Source organism: Myotis nattereri (assembly GCF_964212035.1).
Source record: "Myotis nattereri genome assembly, chromosome: 6".
Taxonomy (NCBI): domain Eukaryota; kingdom Metazoa; phylum Chordata; class Mammalia; order Chiroptera; family Vespertilionidae; genus Myotis; species Myotis nattereri.
In genome coordinates, this window is record NC_138081.1 from 9,589,832 (window position 1) to 9,615,184 (window position 25,353).

At 58.4% G+C, this 25,353-nt stretch overlaps 1 protein-coding gene across 2 annotated transcripts in view; it reads right to left on the reverse strand.

Moving 5' to 3' along the window:
• CPNE5 (copine 5) overlaps positions 1 to 25,353 on the reverse strand; it is an 89,055-nt gene that overhangs the window by 7,016 nt on the left and 56,686 nt on the right. For both annotated transcript variants that reach the window (XM_081093630.1, XM_081093629.1), the window contains exons 11-15: positions 23,865 to 23,969; positions 14,825 to 14,866; positions 12,952 to 13,027; positions 7,527 to 7,580; positions 3,509 to 3,570 (exon numbers count right to left, since the gene is read on the reverse strand). In XM_081093630.1, the coding sequence (XP_080949756.1) occupies positions 3,509 to 3,570; positions 7,527 to 7,580; positions 12,952 to 13,027; positions 14,825 to 14,866; positions 23,865 to 23,969 (339 nt within the window). The remainder of the gene's footprint in view (positions 1 to 3,508; positions 3,571 to 7,526; positions 7,581 to 12,951; positions 13,028 to 14,824; positions 14,867 to 23,864; positions 23,970 to 25,353) is intronic.

Here is a 25,353-nt window from a genome sequence, read left to right on the forward strand (position 1 = left end):
GCCAGTCCCTGGCACGTTCTGGAACACCTGCCTAGGGACCAGCAGGAACGGATCACCTGGGAACGTGGAGGACCCTAGGTCTCCTGCAGACCCATGAATCAGAAGCTGTCTGCAGGCGTAGGAAGCTCTTAGCAAGCCCCCTCCAGGTGCGGGGGTGCGGGGGGCAGGGAACTGATAGAAGAGAATTAAGAGACAAATCAACCAACCCCAATACAGGGGTGGGCAAAACTTGTGAGTACATGAAACATAGTTTATTCTTGTATCATTGTTTGTTAATTATTTTATTGTTTATTTGTATTATAACTGTAAACCTACTTTTGCCCACCCCTGTATATGGCTCTTGCCTGGATTTGGGGTTCAAAGAAGCCAATTAAAAACTTTAGAACTCAACTGGGGAAATCTGAACACTGACTAGATATTTAGAAACTTTCAGTTGTCAGGTGTGATTACGATACTTGGTTATATTTGACAGAGAGAGTCCTTAAGTTTCAGAGGCACACCCTGAAGTAGTCGGGGGAATGACCGATGTCTAGGATTTGCTTCAAAATGACTGCATGGAAGGGAGAGGGGGTGGAGCAAGATTGGCCAGGAGCCGGTAATGGCAGAATCTGGGCGAAGGGCACCTGGGGGTCATGATACCTCCCCGGCACTTTTGCACGTGTTTGGGATTTTTCCATAATAAAAAAAAGTTAGGTTTTGAGGCTTCAGATTCAGGGTTGAAACTGCTGAGGGTTTGGCTGTCCCGGGTTCTGTGCTGGGTGCTAACAGAGCAAAGCTGACAAGACATGAGCTCCTCACAGAGTCTAGTCTCATGGTTCACACGCTGAATGAGCACAGACATCAAGGGAGCGTCTTTAAAAGGAAGATCCCAGGGCACCTCTCCCGGGAATGCCAATCCAGCTGGTCTGAGACGGGACCAGAATCTGCTTCTTTAATGAACACGCTCTGGCCTCATCCAGGATGCTGAGAAGGGCAAAGCTTGGCACTGACTGGGATCACACGTGGGGAAACTGTTATGGTGGTTCCAAGTTGGGGCCAGGGATGGTGTAAGATGAGACAGGGCTCACCTCACCTGCATTTAGAAGATGGTCCCTATCAGAACCACAGCCCTCTCTCCACCTAGTCACAGCTGGGTTACTGCTCATGGACCCTCTGTCCCCCAGGAAGCGTGAAGGACATGGGTAGCAGGAGACCCAAGCCAGGATCTGCTGGCCAGAAACAGTTCTCCCCACACTACTTCACCCTGGTCTGCTGCCTGGGGGCAGAGCATCTAATGGACTCAGCTCTGAGGGAGAAGGAGCCACAAGATGGCAAGAGCCTGGGTCCCTGAGTGACGGTGGAGCATCTCCCCAGCCATCCCTGCCACCCCAAGAATGAAACATAAGCTTTTATTTGTACTAAGCCTTGAGGATGGAGAATTATTTGTTATAGCAGTTGACCTACTCTATTCACCTGCTGTTCCTTGTCACCTCTCAGGTGGATACAGAGGCTGTGTCTTCATTGGAAGAGGGGACACATTGGCGGGTAAGAGCCTGCCCCCCTGGGCTGCCCTTGGTAGGGTGGTTCTGGCCTGCAGGACTGCAGCTGAGGGCACAGGCAGGCCTTGCTCCTTAAGCAGTTTTCCCTGCTCTGGGTTCTGGAATGACTCAGGGAATGAAGGGACTGGAATGCGGGATCGATGGGAAAGTTCCTCCCTGCAGGCTCACCTCTCCTGCCTAAGGGCACAGCAGGGCAGAACGCAGGCTGCTGAGCAACCAGCTCCATCTCTGACATGGGGCAGAGGTGCCCATTCTCTCCCCCACCCCTCCAGGTGGGCAGGGGAGGGCGGGCAGGGAGGAGAGGATCCCTAGACACATGTCGCCATCGGCTGCCTGCCCGGACACGCATGCGGGCTCTCGCCGCCTGGAGCCAGCCTCTCAGGCTCTCCAGCGAGTGCAGAGAGGCGCGGGGCGGGTGCAGGAGGGGAGGGCTAGGGCGGCTCGGCGTTCTAACTTGCCCGGTACTCCAGGCGCCAGCTTTGCGCAGCAGCCGCCCACCGCTGCGGCTCCAGGAGACGTCACAGTGCCCAGCCCTTTAACTCGGCCGGCCGTCTCCACCTGCACCCACCCCACCGGCACCCACCCCACCTGGGCGCCGGAGGCAGGCAGGGAGAGTCACGACTGTGGAAGAAAGGCAGCAGTCATGACGGGAGGCACCTTGCCACTAGGCCCGCGGCCTCGGGAAAGTTATATAAAGTGAAGATCTGCTGGAGGGGGTCGATGGGGGAAAAGGGGGACATATGCAATAATTTCAACAATAAAGATAAAAAATAAAATTAAAAAATAAAATGAAGATCCTCGTTGCCCTGCCCATTGTGCTCTGTACCTTGGTGGTATTATGCAAATGAGAAGGATAAAGAGGATAAGTAGGACTGGAAATTACCAGGTGCTGCGGAATGTACTGGGTGGCTGCTTAGTGGATGGAGAACAGAGTGGTTTTGACGAGGGAAGGGAGCAAGGGCAGGGTGGGGAGCAGGCTGGGGGGGCGGGCGGACAGGAGGCCTCCGGGGGACTGTGGGAGGGTGTGTGCTCAGTGGGTAAGAGCTCCTACCTGAGACGGCGGTTCCAGCCCGCGGGAGCCGTGGCAGGGAGAGCGGGCGTGGCTTCCCAGGCCCTGCCTTCGCCTCTGCCCTGGAGAACCAGGCAGCCCAGTGCCCACTTGGCTGGGATGAGCCTTTGGCAGCTGCCCTACCTGTCTCCTTTCCAAACAGGTGTAGTTACTCACCTGCCTGCACCTGTGGGCTCTTGGCTACCCACACCCTGGCCTGGCACCTGTCCTTGGCAGTCGGCTCCTTTTCCATGAGCTGTTGGCTGGAGCCTCCAGGCTTCCCTGGCTGCCTTGGCCCGGACCCTGACACCTCTGGCTCTTCCTGCTCCTTAAATTTGTGTTTGACCAACTGCTGGTCCTGGGACTACTCCCTGGCCCATCCCCCACTCTCTCCTGCCCTTTATATGTCCCCCACGACACCAGGCAGGCTCATCGCTGCCACGCAGACACACCAGGGGTATCAGAAGCTCAGAGCAGGAAGGAATCTTAGAATTCACCAAACTCCAACCTCTTGTGCTCCCAGGAGGAAACCGATTCCCTGGGAGGGACAGTGACCTGCCTGAGGAATCCAGCAAATTCAGGGTGAAGTGGGTCTGGAGCCTGGGCCTCATGACTCCTTATCCAGGGCTCTTTCCACCTCCCCAAGCCCTTGGGACTCTAGCATGGAGTCCCCACCACCTCCGGGCTCATCTGGGCACAGGGACCTGGCCTGCCCGGCTGGCTGCCTGGCCCAGGAACGCCCTCTGCAGCCAGCCGGCCTCCGGGCCAGGCAGAGCTCTGGGAAGGCAGCCTGGAGCCCAGGATCACAGACTCCAGCCAGGGCCTCGTGTAGGCCAGGGTGGGGCCAGAGCTGCTCCTGCCCTTGTTTGAGGCCCCTTCCCTCTCCCCGAGGCCACGGAAATGGGGCTGCACGTCTTCTCACCCTCCTTTGATGTAGTCGAGAAATGTGCACTCTGACTCCACGGCAAAGGACAGCAGCGTGACCTTGAAAACAAAAGGGAGCTGGTCAGCGGGAGCCTCAGCATGTGCCATGCGCCTTCATCGCTGCAATCGGGGCTCACAGCGGCCCCAGGAAGGGCTGTCATTATCCCCATTCATCCCCAAGGAAACTGAGGCTCAACAAGGTGATGCCAGGTGCCCAAGGACGCTGCCTGCACGTGGCCAGGTGAGATGGGAACCAGGCCTGTCTGAGCTTGCCCTCTTGACCTCAGCGCCAAACTGCAGACCCCGTGTGGAGCGGAGCGTGGAGGGCAAGCGTCTTCCTGACACAGTCCTAACACCCGCCAGGCTGGCCAGCTCCACGCTTCCATACTAGTCATCCTCACACGTGCCTCTCTGGTCCACACTTATCTGCAGCCTTACCTGTCCCCTCCCTCGGGCGTCTCTCCATCTCCACCCTCAGACCCGAGACCCTCGTAAGCAGCCTGTCTCTCCAGGGGGGTGGGGTGGGGGGGGGCACTGGCCACCCAGGACCCCCTCTCCCAATCAGAGGCCTCTTGATCTACGCCCTCTGGCGGCTTTGGCATCAGCTTCGCCGAGACAGGCAGCCTCTGGCAGTGGGTCATGATGATGACTTGCGATCTGGGAGACCAGGGAAAGCCTGGCAGCTGAAACCCATTAAATGAGGCAGGCGGGGGAGGGGCCATTTCCCTGCATCACAGACCTCCGCTCTACGATTTGGGGAGCCCCCTACTCGAGTACATTCAGCCATCTTCAACGACTCACTAGGTGGGTCCGTAGGGCCTCTGCTTGACAAAGCTGATGAGCCATTCGTCCCCAAAATGAGAGGGTCTGCGAATGCTGAGCTGGGCCTCAGAGACCCCCACCCACGGTGATCACAGCCTGAGGCACCTGGACAAAGCCTCCTTTCACGAGGAATGGATTAGGGCAGTGGCCTCTATGCTGACAATTAGGAGACCCCTTGGGGAGCTTTTAAAACATCTTGCAGCCCGGGGAGGCCCTCACACCAATGGCATCAGGGTTTCTGGGGCAGGGCTCTGGCCCTGGATCTTACTTTAGCTCAATGGTTCTCAACCTTCTGGCCCTTTATAGTTCCTCATGTTGTGACCCAACCATAAAATTATTTTCGTTGCTACTTCATAACTGTAATGTTGCCACTGTTATGAATTGTAATGTAAATATCTGATATGCAGGATGGTCTTAGGCGACCCCTGTGAAAGGGTCGTTTGACCGCCAAAGGGGGCGCGACCCACAGGTTGAGAACCGCTGCTTAGCTCCTCACAAGAGTCTAAACCTGCAGCCAGAGCTGAACATCCGGGCCCCGGGATGAAGTAATTCCCTAACTTGCCTGCCCGTGGATTCACCCAGAGACTTGCTACTCAAAGTGTGGTCCCTGGACCAGCATGGTCAGAATCACCGGGTTACTAGTAAAAAATGCAGAAACGGCCCTAGCTAGTTTGACTCAGTGGATAGAGTGTCGGCCTGTGGACTGAAGGGTCCCAGGTTTGATTCCGGTCAAGGGCACACATGCCTGGGTTACAGGCTTGATCCCCAGCAGAGGGCATGCAGGAGGCAGCTGATCAATGATTCTCTCTCATCATTGATGTTTCTATCTCTCTCTCCCTCTCCCTTCCTCTCTGAAATCGAATATATATATATTCTGATATATATATATATATATATATATATATATATATATATATATATACACACACACACATACATACATATATATCAGAAATGCAGCTTCTTGGCATTTTAACAAGATCCCAGGAGATTCTCTCGTGGTAGGTGGGGTCTGAGGAGCACTAAGCACAGATGGCTGGGCCCAGCCTGGAGCCCAGGGAACTTGCCTGGGAACCTGCATTTTAGAAAGCAGACTGGGTGGTTCTTTTTAAGATGGAGACTGGGAAATGCTGCAGCAAAGGGAAGTCAGGAGACCTGGGCACAGCCTTGCGCTGCCCTTAACTCACCGTGTGACCTAAGACAGCACGCCCCCTCTCTGAGCCTCTAAGTAAGAAAGCTGGATGAGGTCAGTGCTTGTCAAACCTTTTTAACACTGTACACCCAATATTTCTCAGCTGCCTCCCAGAGAGGCACCTGGGAACGTGGGAGAATTCTGGGGGTCTCGCAATGACTGGGGCAGCTATGGGCTGAGGCCTGGGGTGCACCCCACAATGTAGGGGAAGTCCTGTGAGACGAAGAATGGTCCTGCCTATAACGCCGACAGCATCCCACTGAGAAGCCCTGCGGCTTTGGGCAAAGGAAATTCAGGGTGGGGCAGAAGCAGGTTTACAGTCGAGAGCGTGAGAAACAGTTGATTCTTGTACTGTTTATTTATTTATTATTGTGTTGTTTTCCAAATGAACAATTGTAAACCTACTTTTGCCCCACCCTGTATTACTCCACGCCTGTCTGTGAAAGTTACAATCAGAGAAGCCGGGGGTCGCCCCATGTGGATAAGCAAACCACTGTGCCATTTTTAGGCCTGCATCTCCCCTGTGTCTGTCATTGCCACGCTGTGCAATAAGCAGAGTAGGAATAACTTATCAGCCCCATTTTACAGATGGAGAAAATGAGGGTCCTCAGAGGACCCCCAGAACCCCTGACTAGGGCCTCTTCTGGGTTTAGGGTTGCAGTCTCCCTGACTCAAATGACTAAGTTTCGCTGCATTCGCTGATGTATGGCCCTCTGGAGTGGGAAGGGCCATGAAGGGTAGAACTTGGGCATGTTTGCCCTGCAAAGATACTGGCTTATTCTGTAAATGCATTGTGGGCTCTACCCCAGGGCCTTTGCACATGCTGATTCCTACTAGAATTCTCTTTCCCCAATATCCTCAATACTTGCTTCCTCACCTTCTTTGAATCTCAGCTCAAATGTCACCTGAGAGAAGCTTTCCTTGACTACTTTATATTAAACTAGAGGCTCAGTGCATGAAATTCACACATGGGTGGGGTCCCTAGGCCTGGCCAGCGATCAGGGCTGACCTGTGGGGCGGTTGGGAGGCCCCCCTCTGGCACCCACCTTGGCCAGGCTGGCACCACCCACTTGCCAGCCTTGCCCCCTGCTGGAGCCATCACCTCCCTCTGCGGGGTGACTGGTGGGGTGATGGGGGCCCCCCGCTGGCACCCGCTTTGGCTGGCTTGAGGCCTGTGGGCTGTGGGCAGCTCCTGCACTGAGTGTCTGCCCCCTGGTGGTCAGTGCGCCTCATAGCAACTGTTCAGTTGATTTGCATATTAGGCTTTTATTGTATAGGAAGGAAGGAGAATAGTAGTTTTGTCGCTGGCATCCCTATCCCTTCACTTTGCTTTTCCCCACAGCACTCAACCACCTGACACCCACAGGCATATACACGTATGTATATTTACTTGTTTCTGCTTCCTCCCACTAGAACATAAATGCCAGTAGGGCCAGGACTTCCATTTATTGGTAAATGCCTGAAGATCAGTCCCCAGAAGCCGCTGGGCCAGCGTGACCCCAGGATGGTCGCAGGCAAGCAGCGCCCGGCCCATAGCAGCCGCAGGCTCTGAAGGTAACTTGGGTGCTGGCCGCCACCCCCCTTTCCAGCCCGTGACCTTCGCTGAGTCACTTCCCTGCCTGCAGCCTTGGCTTCCTCCGTCATGACAGGGGATGATAACACTGCCTCCCAAGGAAACAACCTGCGAAAAGCGCCTCAGTTGGGAATTTCCCGGAGTCAGGGCCCAATCACTGCGCCTCCTTTCCTCTTCCCGCCCGCAGGAAGTCCCATGGGAGTTTCTCTCTGGGCTTTCTCAGTCTGAATCACTGAGCCTGCTGTGCTACAGCCTTAAGCGCGCCTGGGCCCTGGGCGGTGGCTCCGGGGCCCCACCCCTCTCCACCCCCAACTCTCCAGGTCTAGTTCCCACACCGCAGGGGCACACAAACACTCGTGACTCCCAACACCAGGCCCCGCTCCGGGCTCAGCGTCTACCGAGCGGCACAGCGGAGGCCTGGCTACTCACGGTGCCAGAATTCACATATTTCTTTTTCTTCATTTTCTTTTTGGGGTTTACCACCTGCAGGAAAAAACAGTTACCAGGTAAGAAAGAGGCTTCCAAACTGACAGACTGGACCCCTGGGGCTTCCAGGTGGGGGTAGGGATGGGGGTGGGGGGTTGAGGGGGTAGGGGTGGGGGTGGGGGGGAGAGCCAGGGTGTGGCCCAGACCCTGGAAGCAGAGAAGGCTGAGAAGATCAGCCATCCCGGGAGGAGGCCCAGGCATTTAGATTGAGAGAGCCTGGCATCTAGACTTACGCAACCAGGCTCCCCGATGGGACACAGTGTCCCACAAGCAAACACACCAAGAATAATATTTACTTAACCTCCTTTCCCACTACTTCCCAACACACCCTGCGCCCTATGCAGCCAGAGGAGCTCGATGTTGCAAAGGGGCCCTGCCCATGCCTGCCCTGAGCCCGCGCAGGCTGATCTCTCAGCGGGAACCCGCCCCCCACAGCCCTCCCTGCGCCTCCCTGGAGACCCAGCCTTAGGGCTCCCTGGGGCCTGTGAGCTCCCTCCCGCCCCCCACCCCCCACCCCCCGCCCTCACACTGCACTTAGAACCTCCTTAACCGTTCTTCGCGTGTAAACTTTCATTCCAAACCCAACCCATCATCAGAGGAGATACCTCAGCCCTAGCTAGGCATACAGTCGGTGCTAAACAAACATTTCTTGGTGGGTTAACTCGATGGTCTTAACTGGGGGCCCACCCCACCCTTGGAGAGATCTGGCAACGTCTGGAAATATTTGTGGTTGTCACGACTAGGGGAGTAGGCAGAGACAAAGGAGACTGCCAAATACCCTGCGCCCCGCAGGACAGCTCCCCACGGCAAAGTCCTGAGTGTGAGATGGCAGCGGTGTGAGGCGGAGGCCCTGGCTGCTGGGGCACCTGGCCTGGCAGCCCTCCAGAGGCATCGCCTGTGCACCTTGGTACCTAACCTGAGCCTCACCAGCCCTTTTGTGTTTTTTCTGTGCAAGTCTAGGCCCAGCCCTTCCCTAACCTCTGATTGAGCAAAGCAAGATGACCTCCCCACCTGCTGTCCTTCCCTCTTCCACCTCTCCTGTCCTTCCTCCTGGGGTCTCTTCTGCCTGGAGGATGCTGAGAGCCACTTAGGACCTCCTGAACTGTTCTTCCCGTGTAAGCTTGGAGACAAGGAAACTCAGGCACAGAGACACCAAGTGCTTTGCCAAAGGGCACGGAGCTGGTCTGGGTAGTGACAGAATTAGGAGACAGGTTCCTGCCTCAGGCCCCTCGATAAGAAATGCCAACACATTCCTTCACAAATGTTTGCCAGGTGGGGTGGGATGGGGTGCCAGTTCCTCTCCTCTAGAATCTTTACTCCAGTTGGAGGAAGAAGCTATGTCCTCGGAGAGGGGAAGAGGGCCACCAAGACTGGGGAGTCGGAAATATGAAGGCGCTGTTCGAAGGAAGGACCATTCCGGGGGGAGCATCGCGGGGGCTCCCTGAGCGGGAGGCACCGCAGGCAGATTCGGAGAGACAGGAAGGACCTGGGCGTGGAGAGGTGGAGGGAGGCATCCCAGTCAGGAGATATTGGGGGGAAAGGAGCGCAGGACTGGGGAGCCACAGGGTGGAAGAGAGTAAAGGGGGCGGGCTGGAAGAGAACCTCCAATGCCAACTGAAATGCCGGAACACCACCCAGCAGCGAGCAGGGACTCTGATGACCTCTGAGCTGATGGGGGACGAGGTCACAGCAGGCTCTGGGATGCCGGGGCCTGGTGGAGGAGTGCGAGGGGAGGAGGAAGGACACCCAGGGGGGTGTCTACAGATGTTTCCTCATCTGCAACATGGGAATAAAAGGCATCTACCTCATGGAGAGATGTAGGGACTAAATGGGTCAATGCAAGGCGGGTGCTCGGGACAGGGTCTGGAATGCAGTAAGTTCTGTGGGCATGAAGGCTGCTGTTACGTTTTATTACTTCTACTTACTACCCCCACCCCCAGTCCAGGTGACTGGTCTGAGGGCTTCTGGGCGCTGGACCAGGTAATGAGCTATGGCAAAGGAGCGCCAAAGGAGCGCCATCAAGAAGTGACCACGGATCTTGGGCCCCGGGCATGGCTTTGGGGGAAGGAGAGAGAGAGGCGTCGGGCCCCCAGGAAGACACAGAAGGAAGAGCTGGATTTGGGGCGCAGGAGGGACGTTCAGGTGGGAGAGCCAGCAGGCTGTGCAGGTGGCAAGTGGGAGTCAGGGAGCGAAGCCCAGGACGACCCCAATCCTCCCCAGGCAGGAAAGCCGGGTGGTGGCACGGCGCCCACCGTCTTGGGAAGCAGCCTCCGTGTGCAGATGAGGGCGCAGTCGCAGCTCCAATGCTGCCCCGTGCCTCAGTTTCCCCATCTGTCCCAGGGGGGTGTGGAAGTTTGAGAACTGAGTGCCTCTCAAGCTTTTACTCCAACGTAGCCCTCCAGCTGAAGAGCAGGCATGGACTCCTGGGGATCTGGGCGTCACCCTGAGATCAGGCCATAAGCACATTTCTTTGAAGTCTTCTGTGTTTTCTTTAAATTAGCCACTATTCCACATTTCCACTCTCTAATTATAACTGTTTTAATATTAAAGCAACGTTTTGTTCTCAGATCTTCCTGCGAAGTGGCCCTGAAGAGACGCCCTGTTTATCCTGAGGTTTCGTGCACTCCCCACCCATGTACCAGCCTCGCCCGCCCTCAGGTTCCATGAGGGGGACCAGCGCCCCCTCGCGGTCAGGCCAGGAACCTCCCAAGCCCTGGGCTGGAGTTCTAAGCCTGCCTATTCCTCTCCCTCTCTTCACACCCCGAGTTCCCAGGGCCTCCAGCGCCCACCTGGGGTCTGGCCTCCTGTACCAGGGGTCAGGGAGTGGCTCCCAGGAGCCAGCAGCTGCTCTGGCTCTGGGGAGACAACAGTGAATGAGACACCGCCCACACCCAGAGGCAGCCCCTGCGTGAATGAAGCCACGAGGCTGAGCCAGCAAGCAGGGCCAGAGGGCATCGATGGCCGAGTGGGCTCAAAGCGGGTGGGCAGAGGGAAGGGCTGGGGCCAGACCCTAGGGGCCTCGTGGGGTGACATGTGCGCCCACAGATTGCAGGTCGCTGCCGCAGGGCACAGTTGGAGGAGCTGGGACTTTGCCCCTGTAGGGCCTCGGCTGGGGTGGGCGTCTTTCTGAATCTCCTCCCGTCCCCAGCACCAGTGAACCAGGCTGCGGTGGGTGGGGGGTGGGGCTTACAACCAGGCTTGAAGCAGCAGCGATGTGGTCAGGTGACCATGTTGGAGGAGCACTCAGGTGACTGAGTGGACGGAAGGAGGCGGGAAGGCCGTTAGGGGCCGTTGCAAAACCTACTGAGGGGAGATGACAGTGGGGTGGACGGGAAGGACGGGAACAAATGTCGGCATATTTCGCTGGTTGGAAGTAGGGTGCAGCCATGGATGGCGAGGGGCCACAGTCGTCAAGGGGGCTCCAGGTGCTGTGGCCCCCGTGGTGGCGGCACAGGCTGGCCAGGGGCGGGAGGGCCGCGGGGAGACTGTGGCCGCTGCGTTGGGTTTGGGAAGGCCGAGTCCGCGGAGCGGCCGCAGACAGCTGGACGTACAAGTCGGACCGGGTCACGCTGGGGCCCCAGACGACGGTCCCTCCCGAAGAGGCCTGTGCTGTCTTCAGGCCTCCCAGTGACACCCCGCAGTGCCAGGACCCTCCGCGGCCGCCTGAGGCCATTCATTTCTGCCTGACGGCCTTTCACCGGGAACAGCGCCCTGCTTCCCAGCGCTCAGTTCCTCTGGTCGATGACAAGGGAGCAGGGGTCCGCGACCAAGAAAACAAGTCACCCAACCTTTCTGCTAACTGGGAGACCGTGCCCCTTCTGTCTGTCAAGCTCCCTTAGAAGCCAGACTCCCACTGATCTGTTCCCTTCCCTCCCCTCCCCTTCTCTTCCATTCCCTTCCCTTCCCTTCCCTAAAAATCTCCCTAAAGGAAGCCAGAGAGAGACAGAGCCTGCTTCTCTGTCTGGGTGGGAGATGGGCAGAGAACAAAGCCTTCCCTGTGAAGAATTCAAAGGAATCCCCCCCACCCTGCCCCCCCCCACACACACACACACTCCATCTTCACAATGGCCTTGCTCAACTGAAGCCAGTGTGTGGATGTCTAAGAAGCACCTACTGTGTGCCCAGCAGTGGCCAGACGACCGTGGAGAGAGGCAGCCAAGAGGGCTATCACCTGCCCTTGGGGGGCTTCGGCGCAGTTGGAACACAAGACCTGCCCGCTCAGAACAGAGATGCAGGGGGAGGGGGAGGACGGAGGGCTCAGATTCGGTGACGGAGTCGAAGCCAGCTCTGCAGCCTCCCCAGCCGAGCGCTGCTAACGTGAGGCGAGAGCCCGCTCGTGGGGTGGCTGTGAGATGTCCATCTCCTGGCGCCCAGGACGCTGGGAGACAGCGCTGACGTCATGCCCACTCGGCCAGCCTTGTTCTGGTAGCTCATTTAATTCTCCGAGGCCTTGCAGAGGCCTTCAGGAGCCTGGCCAAGCTCACAGGCCCGTGTGAGGCAGAGCCAGGCTACGAGCCCCAGCAGCAGCTCGGACGGGAAGCCAGCACTGGAGCAGGAGCTGAGCTGGACTGGAAGGTGGGAGGGCCCCCCAGAGGGAGCGCACACACACTAGCAAGGGTGCAGCCGTGGGCACTGGCCTTCGAGGGCAAACTCCATTTTCTCCAGAGAGATGGTGCCTCGCCCCAGGCTCTCCAGCCCTGCCAGGGGCTCCCCGACTCCTGTTCCTCTGAGCCCTCCCTCCAGAAAAGGCCTGGACCTGCTCTCATCGAAGGCAGAGGGCCATCTTGACCTCAGGACCTCGGCTCTCAGGCCTGGAACCCTCTGATACTGTCCCCCACCTTCTGCCTCACCCCCGCTTCCATCCCACACCTTGTTGGGAGTACTCATTTTGGGGGGCACTCTAGCTCAGAGATTTGAAGTCAGATCAGCCTAGGCCAGTGGTCGGCAAACTGTGGCTCGCGAGCCACATGTGGCTCTTTGGCCTCTTGAGTGTGGCTCTTCCTAAGCCTTAGGAGTACCCTAATTAAGTTAATAACAATGTACCTACCTATATAGTTTAAGTTTAAAATGTATGGCTCTCAAAAGAAATTTCAATCGTTGTACTGTTGCTATTTGGCTCTGTTGGCTAATGAGTTTGCCAACCACTGGTCGGCTGTTTGCCCCTGGATTCCGCCATCTACTGAAATGTGCCTTTGGGCAAGTCCCCTGACTTTGCTGAGACTGAGTCTCCTTAACTGTAGGATGAGACAAGAACACCCATCTCACAGGAGAACCTGCGAAACCCAGCCCTGCACATGCTCCCTGAGGCCTCAGTGGCTGGGAGCTACGTAACATCGGGCACACCCCAGGCTTCGGGCACCCGCCTCACCTCGTAGATGTTGAACTGGCTCTGCCCGCGGGCCAGCTCCCGGTAGCTGGTGGTGAACTCCCCGATGAAGTCGTGGCTGCAAAGGAAGGCTCTGCTGAGGCCTGTGCCCACCCCACCTCTCGCGTGCCCCCTGGCTCTCCATCCCGCCCAGGCCTCTTCTCCAGGGCACACGCCAGCTGGGAGGCTGGGTCCCTGGGGAGGAGTCCAGTGTCACCCACGGAGCAAACACCCAACCGTCAAGGAGCAGAGGGCAGGGCCCCAGGGGACGGGACCCATTTCTACTTGGATTCCTGTTTGAACAAACCAGCAACAAATGGTATTTGGGTGACAACTAGGGAAATGTAAATAGGAAATGAATATTAGAAGGTACTCAAGACTTACTGTTCAAAGTGTCAGGTGTGATAATGGCATTCATAGTTACGTAGGAAATGCCCTCATTTTTTTAGACATTCCCAATGAGATATTTAGAGATAAAAATGCCATGATGTCTAGAATTTAAATTACATCAACAAAACACAAATAAAGCAAACATGGCAACGTGTCATACTTCTTAGATTCAGGTGATAGGCTTAACAGTGTTCATTAAGCTCTTCTCTAGTTTTCTGGAGATTTGTCACTTCTCCAATAACACTTGTTGAAAGGACATTTAGCCCTCTGTCCATGGAGGCCCTGGCGGTGTTTTCTGCAGTGTCTGCACCGTCGGGGGCCCTGTGTGGGCGTTTATATTAAGTGCAGCAAAACCTCGTACAAAGCGGAACTGGGACCCCCGCTGTGGCTGGCTGCCTTTGACCTTCACGTGCTGGCCTGGGCTGCCTGCTGGAGGGTGATGCCGGGGAGGGGCCCTGCCCCGCCGTGAGCACACACCGTATTTTCCCTACAGATTTACAGCTCTCCCCGTGCAGACTGTGAGCTCCTTGGTGGTGGGAACCAACGGCATCTGGTGGCTGTCCCCTGCTTTCTCAGTAAAAGAGAAGTAGGGAGAACTCCAGGGTAAGATGAGATAAATCATGGGAGCAAATAGGAAGCCGACTGGCCTGTGATGTGGTTAAAGAGGACGGGCGTGGGCCATGGGAGTTCCCCGGGGGGTGTAGGCACCGGCCGGCTCTACAGGAAGGTCTCGGGGGAAAGTAAGCTCCTGGGAAGGGACTTGGGCCTGACTTAGAGCTGCGTTTGCACAGCCTGTGCCACAGCCCCATCCACGCCACAGACTTGAGAGGACCAGCGGAGACACGGGGTGTAAAGCCCCTCTCTGCCCCGCTACTGCCTGAGAATGGAGGGGCCACAAAGGTCGGGGTGGGGGGGTGGGTGCCTGGATTTGGCTCAATAGACAAGGAGGAGCCGGTGAGGGTTCTGGACGGAAGCCTTCGTGTCCTGTCTGTGACTTCCCAGCGACCCTGCTCCTTGGGGACAGAGAGGGGAGGGAACCGCCCTCCACTGGCCAGGCTGGGCCCTTCTCAGGCACCGCCTCGCTGCTCAGGTCCCTCCCTGTGCGGCCAGCTTCCCTTCCCACTGCCGAGCTCCTCCTCCACGCCTCGGTCCCCCCACAAGGCCGAGCTCCCAGAGGATGAGTCCCGAGGGCTCCGGGCATCTCTCTCTCTAGGCCTCACGACAGGCACGTTTCAGAAACCCCAGGGCTCCCGTTGGGGGCGGTGTTAGGCACCTGCCCGCAGCTGTCTGAGGAAAGGGACCCCTCATGTCCTTCGCACCGTGCCCCGCGGGTCCGAGGTCCTCCGGTGCCTGGGAGCCGGGCCGGGCCGTCACGGGCAGTGGGCGGCCCTCAGGAAAGCCCAGGCCTCAGTCCCAGGTGCGGGCGGGGCCCATCCTCCCCTGTGGCTGCCCCATCCTTGTCCCCCTTGCCCTTCGGCCTGCTTACCTGCCGTCTCGATCCCAGTCGTACACCTCCACCTTGATGGTCCTGTGGGACAAAGGGTCCGTGGTGGGATGGGCTTGACCCAACATCCACGTCACCTGAGGACAGGGCCCTTCTCATGCTCTAGGCCAGAGAGGATGGGGGGACATCCACCAGAAGACGGGGCCCGTCTCATGCTCCAGGCCAGAGAGGATGGGGGACATCCACCAGAAGACGGGGCCCGTCTCATGCTCCAGGCCAGAGAGGATGGGGGGACATCCACCAGAAGACAGGGCCCTTCTCACACTCCAGGCCAGAGAGGATGGGGGGACATCCACCAGAAGACAGGGCCCTTCTCACACTCCAGGCCAGAGAGGATGGGGGGACATCCACCAGAAGACGGGGCCCTTCTCACACTCCAGGCCAGAGAGGATGCTGGGACATCCACCAGAAGACGGGGCCCTTCTCATGCTCCCGGGTCAGAGAGGATGCTGGGACATCCACCAGAAGACGGGGCCCTTCTCATGCTCCCAGGTCAGAGAGGATGGGGGGACATCCACCAGAAAGACGGGGCCCTTCTCATGCTCCAGGCCAGAGAGGATGGGGGGACATCCACCAGAAGACAGGGCCCTTCTCATGCTCCTGGGCCAGAGAGGATGCTGGGACATCCACCAGAAGACGGGGCCCTTCTCATGCTCCCAGGTCAGAGAGGATGGGGGGACATCCACCAGAAAGACGGGGCCCTTCTCATGCTCCAGGCCAGAGAGGATGGGGGGACATCCACCAGAAGACAGGGCCCTTCTCACACTCCAGGCCAGAGAGGATGGGGGGACATCCACCAGAAGACAGGGCCCTTCTCACACTCCAGGCCAGAGAGGATGGGGGGACATCCACCAGAAGACAGGGCCCTTCTCACACTCCAGGCCAGAGAGGATGGGGGGACATCCACCAGAAGACGGGGCCCTTCTCACACTCCAGGCCAGAGAGGATGCTGGGACATCCACCAGAAGACGGGGCCCTTCTCATGCTCCCGGGTCAGAGAGGATGGGGGGACATCCACCAGAAGACGGGGCCCTTCTCATGCTCCTGGGCCAGAGAGGATGCTGGGACATCCACCAGAAGACGGGGCCCTTCTCATGCTCCTGGGCCAGAGAGGATGCTGGGACATCCACCAGAAGACGGGGCCCTTCTCATGCTCCCAGGTCAGAGAGGATGGGGGGACATCCACCAGAAAGACGGGGCCCTTCTCATGCTCCAGGCCAGAGAGGATGGGGGGACATCCACCAGAAGACGGGGCCCTTCTCATGCTCCCAGGTCAGAGAGGATGGGGGGACATCCACCAGAAGACGGGGCCCTTCTCATGCTCCCAGGTCAGAGAGGATGGGGGGACATCCACCAGAAGACGGGGCCCTTCTCATGCTCCAGGCCAGAGAGGATGGGGGGACATCCACCAGAAAGACGGGGCCCTTCTCATGCTCTAGGCCAGAGAGGATGCTGGGACATCCACCAGAAGACAGGGCCCTTCTCACACTCCAGGCCAGAGAGGATGCTGGGACATCCACCAGAAGACGGGGCCCTTCTCATGCTCCCAGGTCAGAGAGGATGGGGGGACATCCACCAGAAGACGGGGCCCTTCTCATGCTCCCGGGTCAGAGAGGATGGGGGGACATCCACCAGAAGACGGGGCCCTTCTCATGCTCCTGGGCCAGAGAGGATGCTGGGACATCCACCAGAAGACGGGGCCCTTCTCATGCTCCCGGGTCAGAGAGGATGGGGGGACATCCACCAGAAGACGGGGCCCTTCTCATGCTCCTGGGCCAGAGAGGATGCTGGGACATCCACCAGAAGACGGGGCCCTTCTCATGCTACGGGCCAGGGAGGATGGGGGGACATCCACCAGAAGACGGGGCCCGTCTCATGCTCCCTGGCCAGGGAGGATGCTGGGACATCCACCAGAAAACAGGACCCTTCTCACACTCTGGGCCTTCATTGAGAGGCAGCCGCCCGAGACACAAAGGAACTATCTTGAGGCCTTTTAGCAAAAGTCTTAGGGACAGAGGCAGCCCTAGAGCTGTGCAGGGACTTTCCCGAATGTCAGGGAGGATATGGAAAAACATCTCAGACTTCAGTTCCTCCTGCCTTCTGCGTGCCCACCCCAGATTGGGCACAAGTCCCAGCAGGAAACCGCACAATGAATGTATGAGGGGCGGGGCCGTCGTAGTGGGGGGTGCTGCTCCCCGATCTCAGGCCTAAGCAGGGTGAGCTCTCCTGCAGCAGGGCTCGGGGCCGTGGGGGCTGAGTGGTGGGAGGCAGCCTGCGTGCCAGGGAGGGGCCCAGGGCCCGGCTCGGGGTGGCCTGCTGAGCGGTTCCATGCCACGACTGGCTCCTGAGTGAGGGTGTAATTATCTTCACATTTTCGCCCGGCTGCTTTAATTAGTTTGTTTTGACTCCTGTGCATGGGGCTGGGCTCTGGAAGCCCATTTATTTTTAGCCTGTTTCCATGGCAACAGGTTAGCGGACCAGAGGCAGAGGAGGGAGGTGGAAGGCTGCAGGTTAACCCTTGGTGCCAGTGGTCCTCCAGGGATGCCCAGGGAGGGGGAGCCGCCGGGGTCCCACTGCAGGGTCAGGGTCTGGGGAGGTCTCCAGCCGTCCGTTCTAAGTGGGAAACGCAGAGGCGGCTGCCGGGGCCTGCTTTCCATTAGCATCTCATCATCTCGCCACGCATGGCTGTGGCGGTCTCCTGGGGTCTCTGAGGACTCAGCCTCGGGGCTCCACAAGCCCAGAAGGAGGCGCTGTGTGCCTTCGGATGAGCCTCCGTGGGTGTGGACGGGGCAGGCTGCGGATTCCCTGCTGGGGCAGACACTGCGCTGGAATGAAGGAATGCCCGCAGGTCGCAGGTCGTACATCCATTGGGTTTCTGTTACTAAGATGCAAAATGAGGGCGGGGGGGGGGGGGAGGGGGGGGCACAGAAGCCCACCATTTAAAGGAACCCTGTAAATTCTTGTGAGAAGCAAAAACAATGTCTCTCTGAGGTGAATTATTGTGGAAAGAAAATAAACCAAGCCCCTGGAGGTGGGCGGGTGAGCGGGAAAGAGTGGGAAGAGGCTGGGGTGTGGACTGGGGTGTAGGCTGCTAGCTGGGGGCCCGGGGCTGTCACTCAACCTCTGTGAGCCACGAGCCAGCGTGTTAAAGCAGGGATAATCATGTTCTCACAGAATAGCTGCAAAGACACGCTGGTGGAACCTGCCTGGCACGCAGTGGGCGCTATAAAAAGGCCCCTTCTCTCCCCTGGAGCATGCGGCCATATGCGAGTCATTTTCATATGAAATTTACTTAGACCAGGGACACCCAAACCTGGGTACCTGACCTGCACCTTCTGGTTCCTGGGATGACAAGGCTGGAAGTGACCTTAGTGGCACCCATGCCTGCCCGCTGATAGGTCACCAGGAGCTTTTCAGACACACAGACCCCAGGCCCCGTTCTCAGCAGCTCCGGGCAGGGCACCGGAGGGTCTGAGCCAGGGCCCTGCCCCACAGTTTCCCAGTCCTTCCCTAGAGCCCTCCAGCTCTGCGAGGGAAAGGGGGGGGGCCTCAGGGACCCCAGGAAAGAGTGCCTCTCCTCGGATCACTCACACCAGCCTCTCAGGTGAGGGAGCAGTGACAGCCACATGCTCAGGGGCTGTAGGAGGACCCCGGTCACGGCCACAGCTTGGACACCCACATATCACTGGGGAGATTTTTTAATAATTGCAGGGCCAGCAGGCCTGAATTAGCCTAGATAGGACTCAGGCACGGGGAGCTTGAGAAGTCCCCTGGCTGATGCTGCTCTGTTCAGCCAGAGCCCCTGGCCTCCCTGGTTTCAACCTGGATTGCACATTGGGTGCCTGAGAGCTTTAGCAACTCCATGCAGATGCCTCAGATGCCCATACCTCCCCCCAACACCCACCCCCCGAGACTCAGAATCAAAGGGTCTGGGTGCACCTGGCAGGGGACTTGCTTAAAGCTCCTCTGGGGATTTGAACTTGCAGCTGAGGTGGAGACACTGAGTGTGAGATTCCTGTGCAATCGAGGCTCCAGGGATGGCGCATGCAGCCCAGGGTCCGATTATCTGGGAGGCTGCAAACTCCCGGCGAGGGGGAGAAGGAGGTGAGAGAAACGCTGCCCAGGGACAGAGAACGCAGGCACAAGCCAGACACAGCTGTGACTACTCTGCTGACAGCTCTGTCGCTGTCCAGCCCTGGCTGGGCCACCCAAGTCACCTCACATGCCCCGAGGGCTGCAGCCTTGGCTCCCAACCCCTTAGCTCAGGTCCAACAAAGGCTCGTGTTGGACCAACTGTAACTTCTGGGGACAGCACCCCAGGGATGTGGGTGTGGGACGAGGAAATGGGCCTCTGCTGCCCACACACGAACATCTGATTTAGCAAAAAGGGCTCCGGACACAGAGCCCTGGTCTGAGAGATGGAGCAGGTGGGCAGGGAGGACTGCAGCTCTGGTGGCAACCCCAGCTCTCCAGCCAAGAGCTGGGTGGCGCTGCCCAACTGGCTTAGCCTCGGAGACTCTGTTTACGCCTCTGTGAAATGGTATCACCGCCACTGGGGGTTGCTGTGAGAAGTCAGCTACGTTCTCCTCGAAGCAGCACCGGACACCTGTGGTTCTGAAACATCCAGCCTTTCCCCCAAGCTCCCGTCTCCCAAAAAGCTCCCATTCACACGAAGCTGCCAGCTCCACCCGGCCAGGTTCGCTGCTGCACCCTCAGCCCCGGGACCAGCGCCTCGCACATACGAGGGGATATATGTGGTCTGATTAAATGCCATACTTGCCCTCTGAGAACTTCTATCCCCGGGTGAGGTGGGCCCTCCCTCCTCTGAACCACAGGGGAGGCCCGAGTGAGCGGCTTTCCCCGCCAGGCAGCCTGTCAGCAGCAGCGCCAGGCCCGCGCGGGAGCCAGTGCCTGTGGGTCCCGGGACGCCTGGGGCAGAGTGCCAGAGCTGGGCATGCGTGAGCCTCGGCAGGACAGAGGGTGAGGGACACGGTAGAGATGCCCAGCCTCCCCTGGCTCACCCAGCAGCTCTATCTATAGTCTCCCAGGAGCCGCACAGACCTGCCTCCTAATAGGCCTCTCCCGGCACCAGGATGTACATCCTGCTACTGCTGACAGGCCCCGAGGGGTTTGCCCTAAACTGACAATCAGAGAGGCTCCAGGGCAGACGAGGAGTGGGGGTGCCCACTGGGCAGGCAGCGAGACCGGATGGCGGGGGATGGCAGGGGATGGCAGGGTGCCTCTGTCCGAGGTCAGCCTCTGCAGGTGTGTGTGTGGGGGGAGGGGGGGGGCGGGCGGGGGAGATGGCAGGATGACACACTCCCAACGGAGGTCACCTGGTTGGCCTGGCCCCTCCCGGTGCTCAGCGGGTGGTGGGTTCAAAGGAGAAGCAGCTGGTTCTTCAGGAGGCAGACAGAGTGTGCTGCTCCCGAGATGTGAGCGCCCCCACCTCCCCCTCTGCACCCTCTTAAAATCACTCATTCAAATCCAGGTGTGAGTGAATGACAGCAGCCAACCAGGGGAGTCTGGTTTAACGAGGACAAACGCTCAAGTCACAGAATGTTCTAGGAGAGAGGAGGGGGCTCTGGGAAGGCAGGGAAGTGCCTCCTGTCATCACCCACTTCACCCGCTGGAGGCTGGACGGGCCCTGACCCTCCTGCCACGGCCTCTGCCACCAGCCCTGCTCGGCTGGGGCACTTGAGTTCGGCCTCGTGTGGACTGGAGACAAGCAGAGGGGGGCCCCAAACCCCAGGGCCAGCCCGGAGGTAGCTCTGGAAGGAGAACTGTCCCTTCTCCGTGCCCTGCCAGTTCCATAATCTCCGGTCCTCCCCGCCCCGTCTGTGAAACGGGGGTCACCAGCACCCACCTTCCGGGGTACTGTGAAATCTAACTCACAAATCAGATCATGTATTGCAACCAATTAGGACACAATCTAGTCCATGCCCTAAAGACTCTGTAATCACAACAATAGTAACTGTCTCCCGACCCCCATCATTCCCAGGAACGCCCCTTCTCCAGGACCCTTGGTCCTCACCCTCCGGGCGCTCTTCTCACCACAGTAGCTGGCACTTCTGCCTGAACCCCCCTCTCAGCTCCCTGGCCACGGCCGCCCTCCTCCTGGTGGCCTCCTGTGCCTCTGACCATGGCCTCTCCTTCCTCCTGCTCCTGATCTGTGGCAGCCCTGCCCCCAGAGCCTTGAGCACTGAGCCCGGCCAGCCCCTCCAGGGGACTCCCAGACCTCGGTCCCCTCTCCTCAGCAGAGCACCCCGTGCTGTCTAGCAGCCACGACTCTGCTCCCTGCCACACTTCCTGCCTGTCCGTGACACCGGCGTCTCTCCCCCAAGCTCCAAACCCCAATGGCCTCCCGCCTCTTTGCGTCTCATCCCCAGACGGGTGTCTTCTTCCCCCTCCAGGCCCAGCGCAGACTCCCCGCGCCCTGAGCACGGCTCCCACAGAGCCCCTCCAGACTCACACTCACACCCGTTTGGCAACACCGTGTGTGGTTAAGAACACAGATCGAGAGCCAGCCTCAGTTTCCTTACCTGTCAAGTGGGGACAGTGTTAATCCCTTTTGCAGAGGATGAAATTAACTCACATACACAAAGCATCATGTTAGTGCTACAGGGGCCTTTGCTCTTATTATCATTACCCGTCTGTCTCCTGCCCTGGCCCGGGAGCAACCTGAGAGGGAGGCGTGGGTCTGGCAGCTCAGGGCGCCCACGGCCCCCAGCACGGTGCTCTGTGCCAGGCTGGTGCGGGAGACGCAGCTGCTGGATTCGCCCGAATGCGTCTGTGAGGCTTTAAAGAGGTTCCCCCGCCCTGAGAGGGCCTCCCAGACGCCTGCGTGCCCCAGTGGCTGTTGGTACATGGGTTACCCTAGGGCTCGGCCCAGCAGCCTGCTCACTTTCGCCCAGCAGTGTGACATGCCTGGCCCCTCCATTAACGCTGCTGTCAATCAGGTCTCGGTCGATCTATTCCCGGCTGTGGAGCAGGGCCCCAGCTGCCCGCCACCCCGGGGGCAGAGTCGGGGCTCAGCCAGGGAGGGAGATGGGAGCCTGCCTGGGTTTCCCCGTGACCAGCACCCCCTTCCCCTCCGCCCCCGCACCTTCACCTCCTCCAATGGCTGGATGGAGCGCCCAAGCCACTGAGCCTCACTGCCCTCCTCACCATCCCAACAAGCTGGGTTCTGAGACCCTGGGAGTCCCTTCCTAGGAATGCAGAAGTTGTGGGGGGAGGCAGTCAGCTGGATCCCCAAAACCTCTGGGCAGTGGGCTAAAGACCCTGATTCCTTCCACCCCATGAGACTTGAATTGGCATGCTCTCCCATTCTCCAGCCTTGAATTTCCCTTCGCTTCCCCTCCATCTCTCTCCATCCCAACCATTCTTCCCCTACCCGCCCCCCCCGACCTTGCACCTTCTCTGAGCCTGCTGCAGACCCCATGCTCCAACCACTGTCCTCCCATCCTAGGAGCCCAGGACCTGCCCAGACACCTAATGGGTTTGTGTGGCTTGAAGGCCTACTTTGTCTCCGGTCTCATTTCGCACAATTACTTCATTGACTGATACACTCGTGTGCACACCTGAGCTCCCTGTGGTCAGACTCTAAGCTCCCTGAAGATGGAGATGAGGCTACATCCCCTTGAATGCCGCACAGCTGGAGGCATGATGAGCACAGAGTAGGTGCTCATGACCACCTGTGAAACAGGTGGTAGCTTTTCTGTCCCAACCAAGAAGCAGGAAAAGGTGCCACCTCACCTCCCGGATCAGCAGCCTAACCTGGAAGGAGACGGGGTTCCTGGAGGCCCCTCTCACCCACCACACATAGCCAGTCAGTAGCCACTGTGAGCGGGGTCCCAGCGAGCCCATGTGAATGCCACCAGCCAGGACCCCCGTGTTCCTGTCCGAGTGGCCAGCAGGGGCCCAGGCCCGTGAACCCCTGCCAGCTCCCCACCAGCGTCAGCCATCACCAGGAAACCAGGCTGGGTTCGCATGACCTTCACACAGACCAGCACCACCTCAGCTCCCCGGCACTTAGCACAGTTTGCAATTACAGGTTTCTTTGTGTGATTATTGGATAATGTCTGCCTCCCCCTCGAGATATAAACTCCACGAGCCTGGCTGAAGGGTGAAGACTGTGTGTGTGTTCCCTGCTGACTTCCCAGCCTCTAGTGCAGGGCCCGGCACCTGGTGGGGAGTCAATAAGGACTGAATGCTGAATTTGGTATCTGACGCACACCAAAGCCTTTCTGTGTAGGCTGCGTCACGTGAGCCTCAAAGCAGCCCTGTAAGGTAAGTACACGTTCAAATACCCATTTTACAGATAAGGAAACTGAGGCTCAAAAAAGTCAAAGTTTAAGAAAGAAGAAGGAGAAAGAAAGAAAGGTCAAAGTTTGCCCAGATTGACGGTCCATTTGAGTCACAGAGCCGATTAGAAACCAGGTGTATCCACACTCAACAATCTGCACGCATGGGATGATGATAATGATGATGATGATGACGATGATAGCTAACATGTGATAGCAGTAGGCTGTGTTGCATCAGGGAGTTCCATGAGCTCTGTGTCCCGTCCCTCACCCCCACTTACAGCAACTTGGCTGGCAGAGAGTATCTTGGGATCCTGACTCCCCAGAATCCACCTGCCAAGAGCTGGGGCTGGGGGACCAGGCCTCCTCTGTGTATCTTGAGCCCTGTCTGGCCCCCATCTGCCCCTCTAGTGGGAACAATGAAAAGCAGGGGAGCTCCAGGCCAGGTCACCCCAACACCCACCGGGCTTCCCTGGAATCCCAGGCACTAGTGGGGATCCCTGACAGGAGGAAAGACTCGGGGTGCAGGGAGGACTGTGAGGAGATGAAGACACTGCCCCAGCGAGGGGAGTGGCGGGTGGCGAGGCTCTGGAGTCCCTCCCTGTGCAGGGCCATCTGTGCACAGCCCCAGGGGTCTCTGCTCACATAGAGGGACCACCCCCATGCGCGGGAACCAGGCCTCCCGCAGCCGGGACGGGAGGGACGTTTTCCCAGCTCACCGATCATAGTCCCCGTTGCAGAGGGCTCTCACCGGAATGGAGAAAGTTTGCCACACTGGGTTTAGGGTGTTCTTCATGACCTCGGTCTTGTGGCAGATGGTGAACCTGGCAAAGAAGAGAGGGAAGGTGTCAGACCCCAACCCAAGGAAGGCAGAGTCCAGGTCAACTGAGGGACCAGCTGGTTAAGCTCTACAGTTGCCAGCCAGTAAGGACCGTGGCTTTGTGAAGGGATGAGCTGACCGTCACCAGCGGCATCCAGGTAGAAACTGGACGGCCGTTTCCTGGTGATGCCACAGAGAGGGTTCCTGGGGGATGCGGGCTCTGGCCCTGCTCTCTGTGTGACCTTGAGATGCCCTTTCCTCTCTGGGCCTCTGTTTCCAGGGACTTGGCTGCTATCAGACGTTCTTCAACTGAGACCCACGGAAGGATCTGCGCATGGGCTTTGGGGGCCTGTGAACCCGGAAACTGTCAGTGAAGCGGGGTCTGGGCTTCGCATGCTTGCTGCTTTCCTGCCCCCCACCCCCCCAAGCCCCAATTTCCATGTTCATGGCTCACCTCCTCACTCCCTTCAGGTCTTTACTCAAATGTCACCTCCTTGACACGAGTACCTGCCATGAGCGCCATATCTGAAATGTACACCCCTGGCCCTGACCCTGCCACCCCAGGCCCCGGCCACGCTGTTCTCCCATCCCACCCGTCACCGTTTGACATTCGGCACAGTCTGATTTTCTGCTTATTCATGTTACGGTCTGTCACTAGACTGTATGCTCGGTAAGAGCAAGGGTTTTGTCTTCTTTGACCACTGGTACGTCTCCGGTGCCCCCAGACGGCACCTGGCACGCAGTAAATGCTCACCAAGTATTTTCTGGAATGAGTGAATGAATGAATGTATTTCCTAGAGGAGAATTGCCATCGTTTTTGCTGGCATTTCAAGCCAGAGGATGAAAGCTCTGGCTGAGATGATCTCTAAGACCCTTTCAGCTCTGAATCCATGAGCTTGCTTTGCAACTAGAAATGCAGGATTGGCGTATCCCATCTGAGCCGCAAAGCAGCGTCCCTGCCCGCTCCCCACACATGCCCGCTGGCCCCATCCGGAAGCCTGCCCGGCCGGGGCGGAGGGGGGGTAGCGGGGAGCAGCCGAGGGCCAGTGGAGCTGGGCCAGGGGAGGGCCCCCCGAGACTTCCCAGCATCCGTCCCAGCGACCTCCCGGCTGGAAAGGCCTCTCAGGAAGGTGCCTGGGCCCCGCCCGTGCCCACACAGCCTGTGCCATTTCTTCTCTGGCAGTTTTCAAGTCAAAATGTCATTTCTGTCACCAAGGCTCAGCGTTTCTCTTCTCCGCTCCTCTCGCCCACCCGCTGGAGTGTAGAGATACACGTGGGAGACCTCCCCACACACCCAGAGCTGCTGCTGACGACAGGAATGGCACGGAGGAAGGAGGGGCCACAGCTGCCGTGGCTGGGGCAGCAGGAAGAGGAGGCTGGGTGGGGGG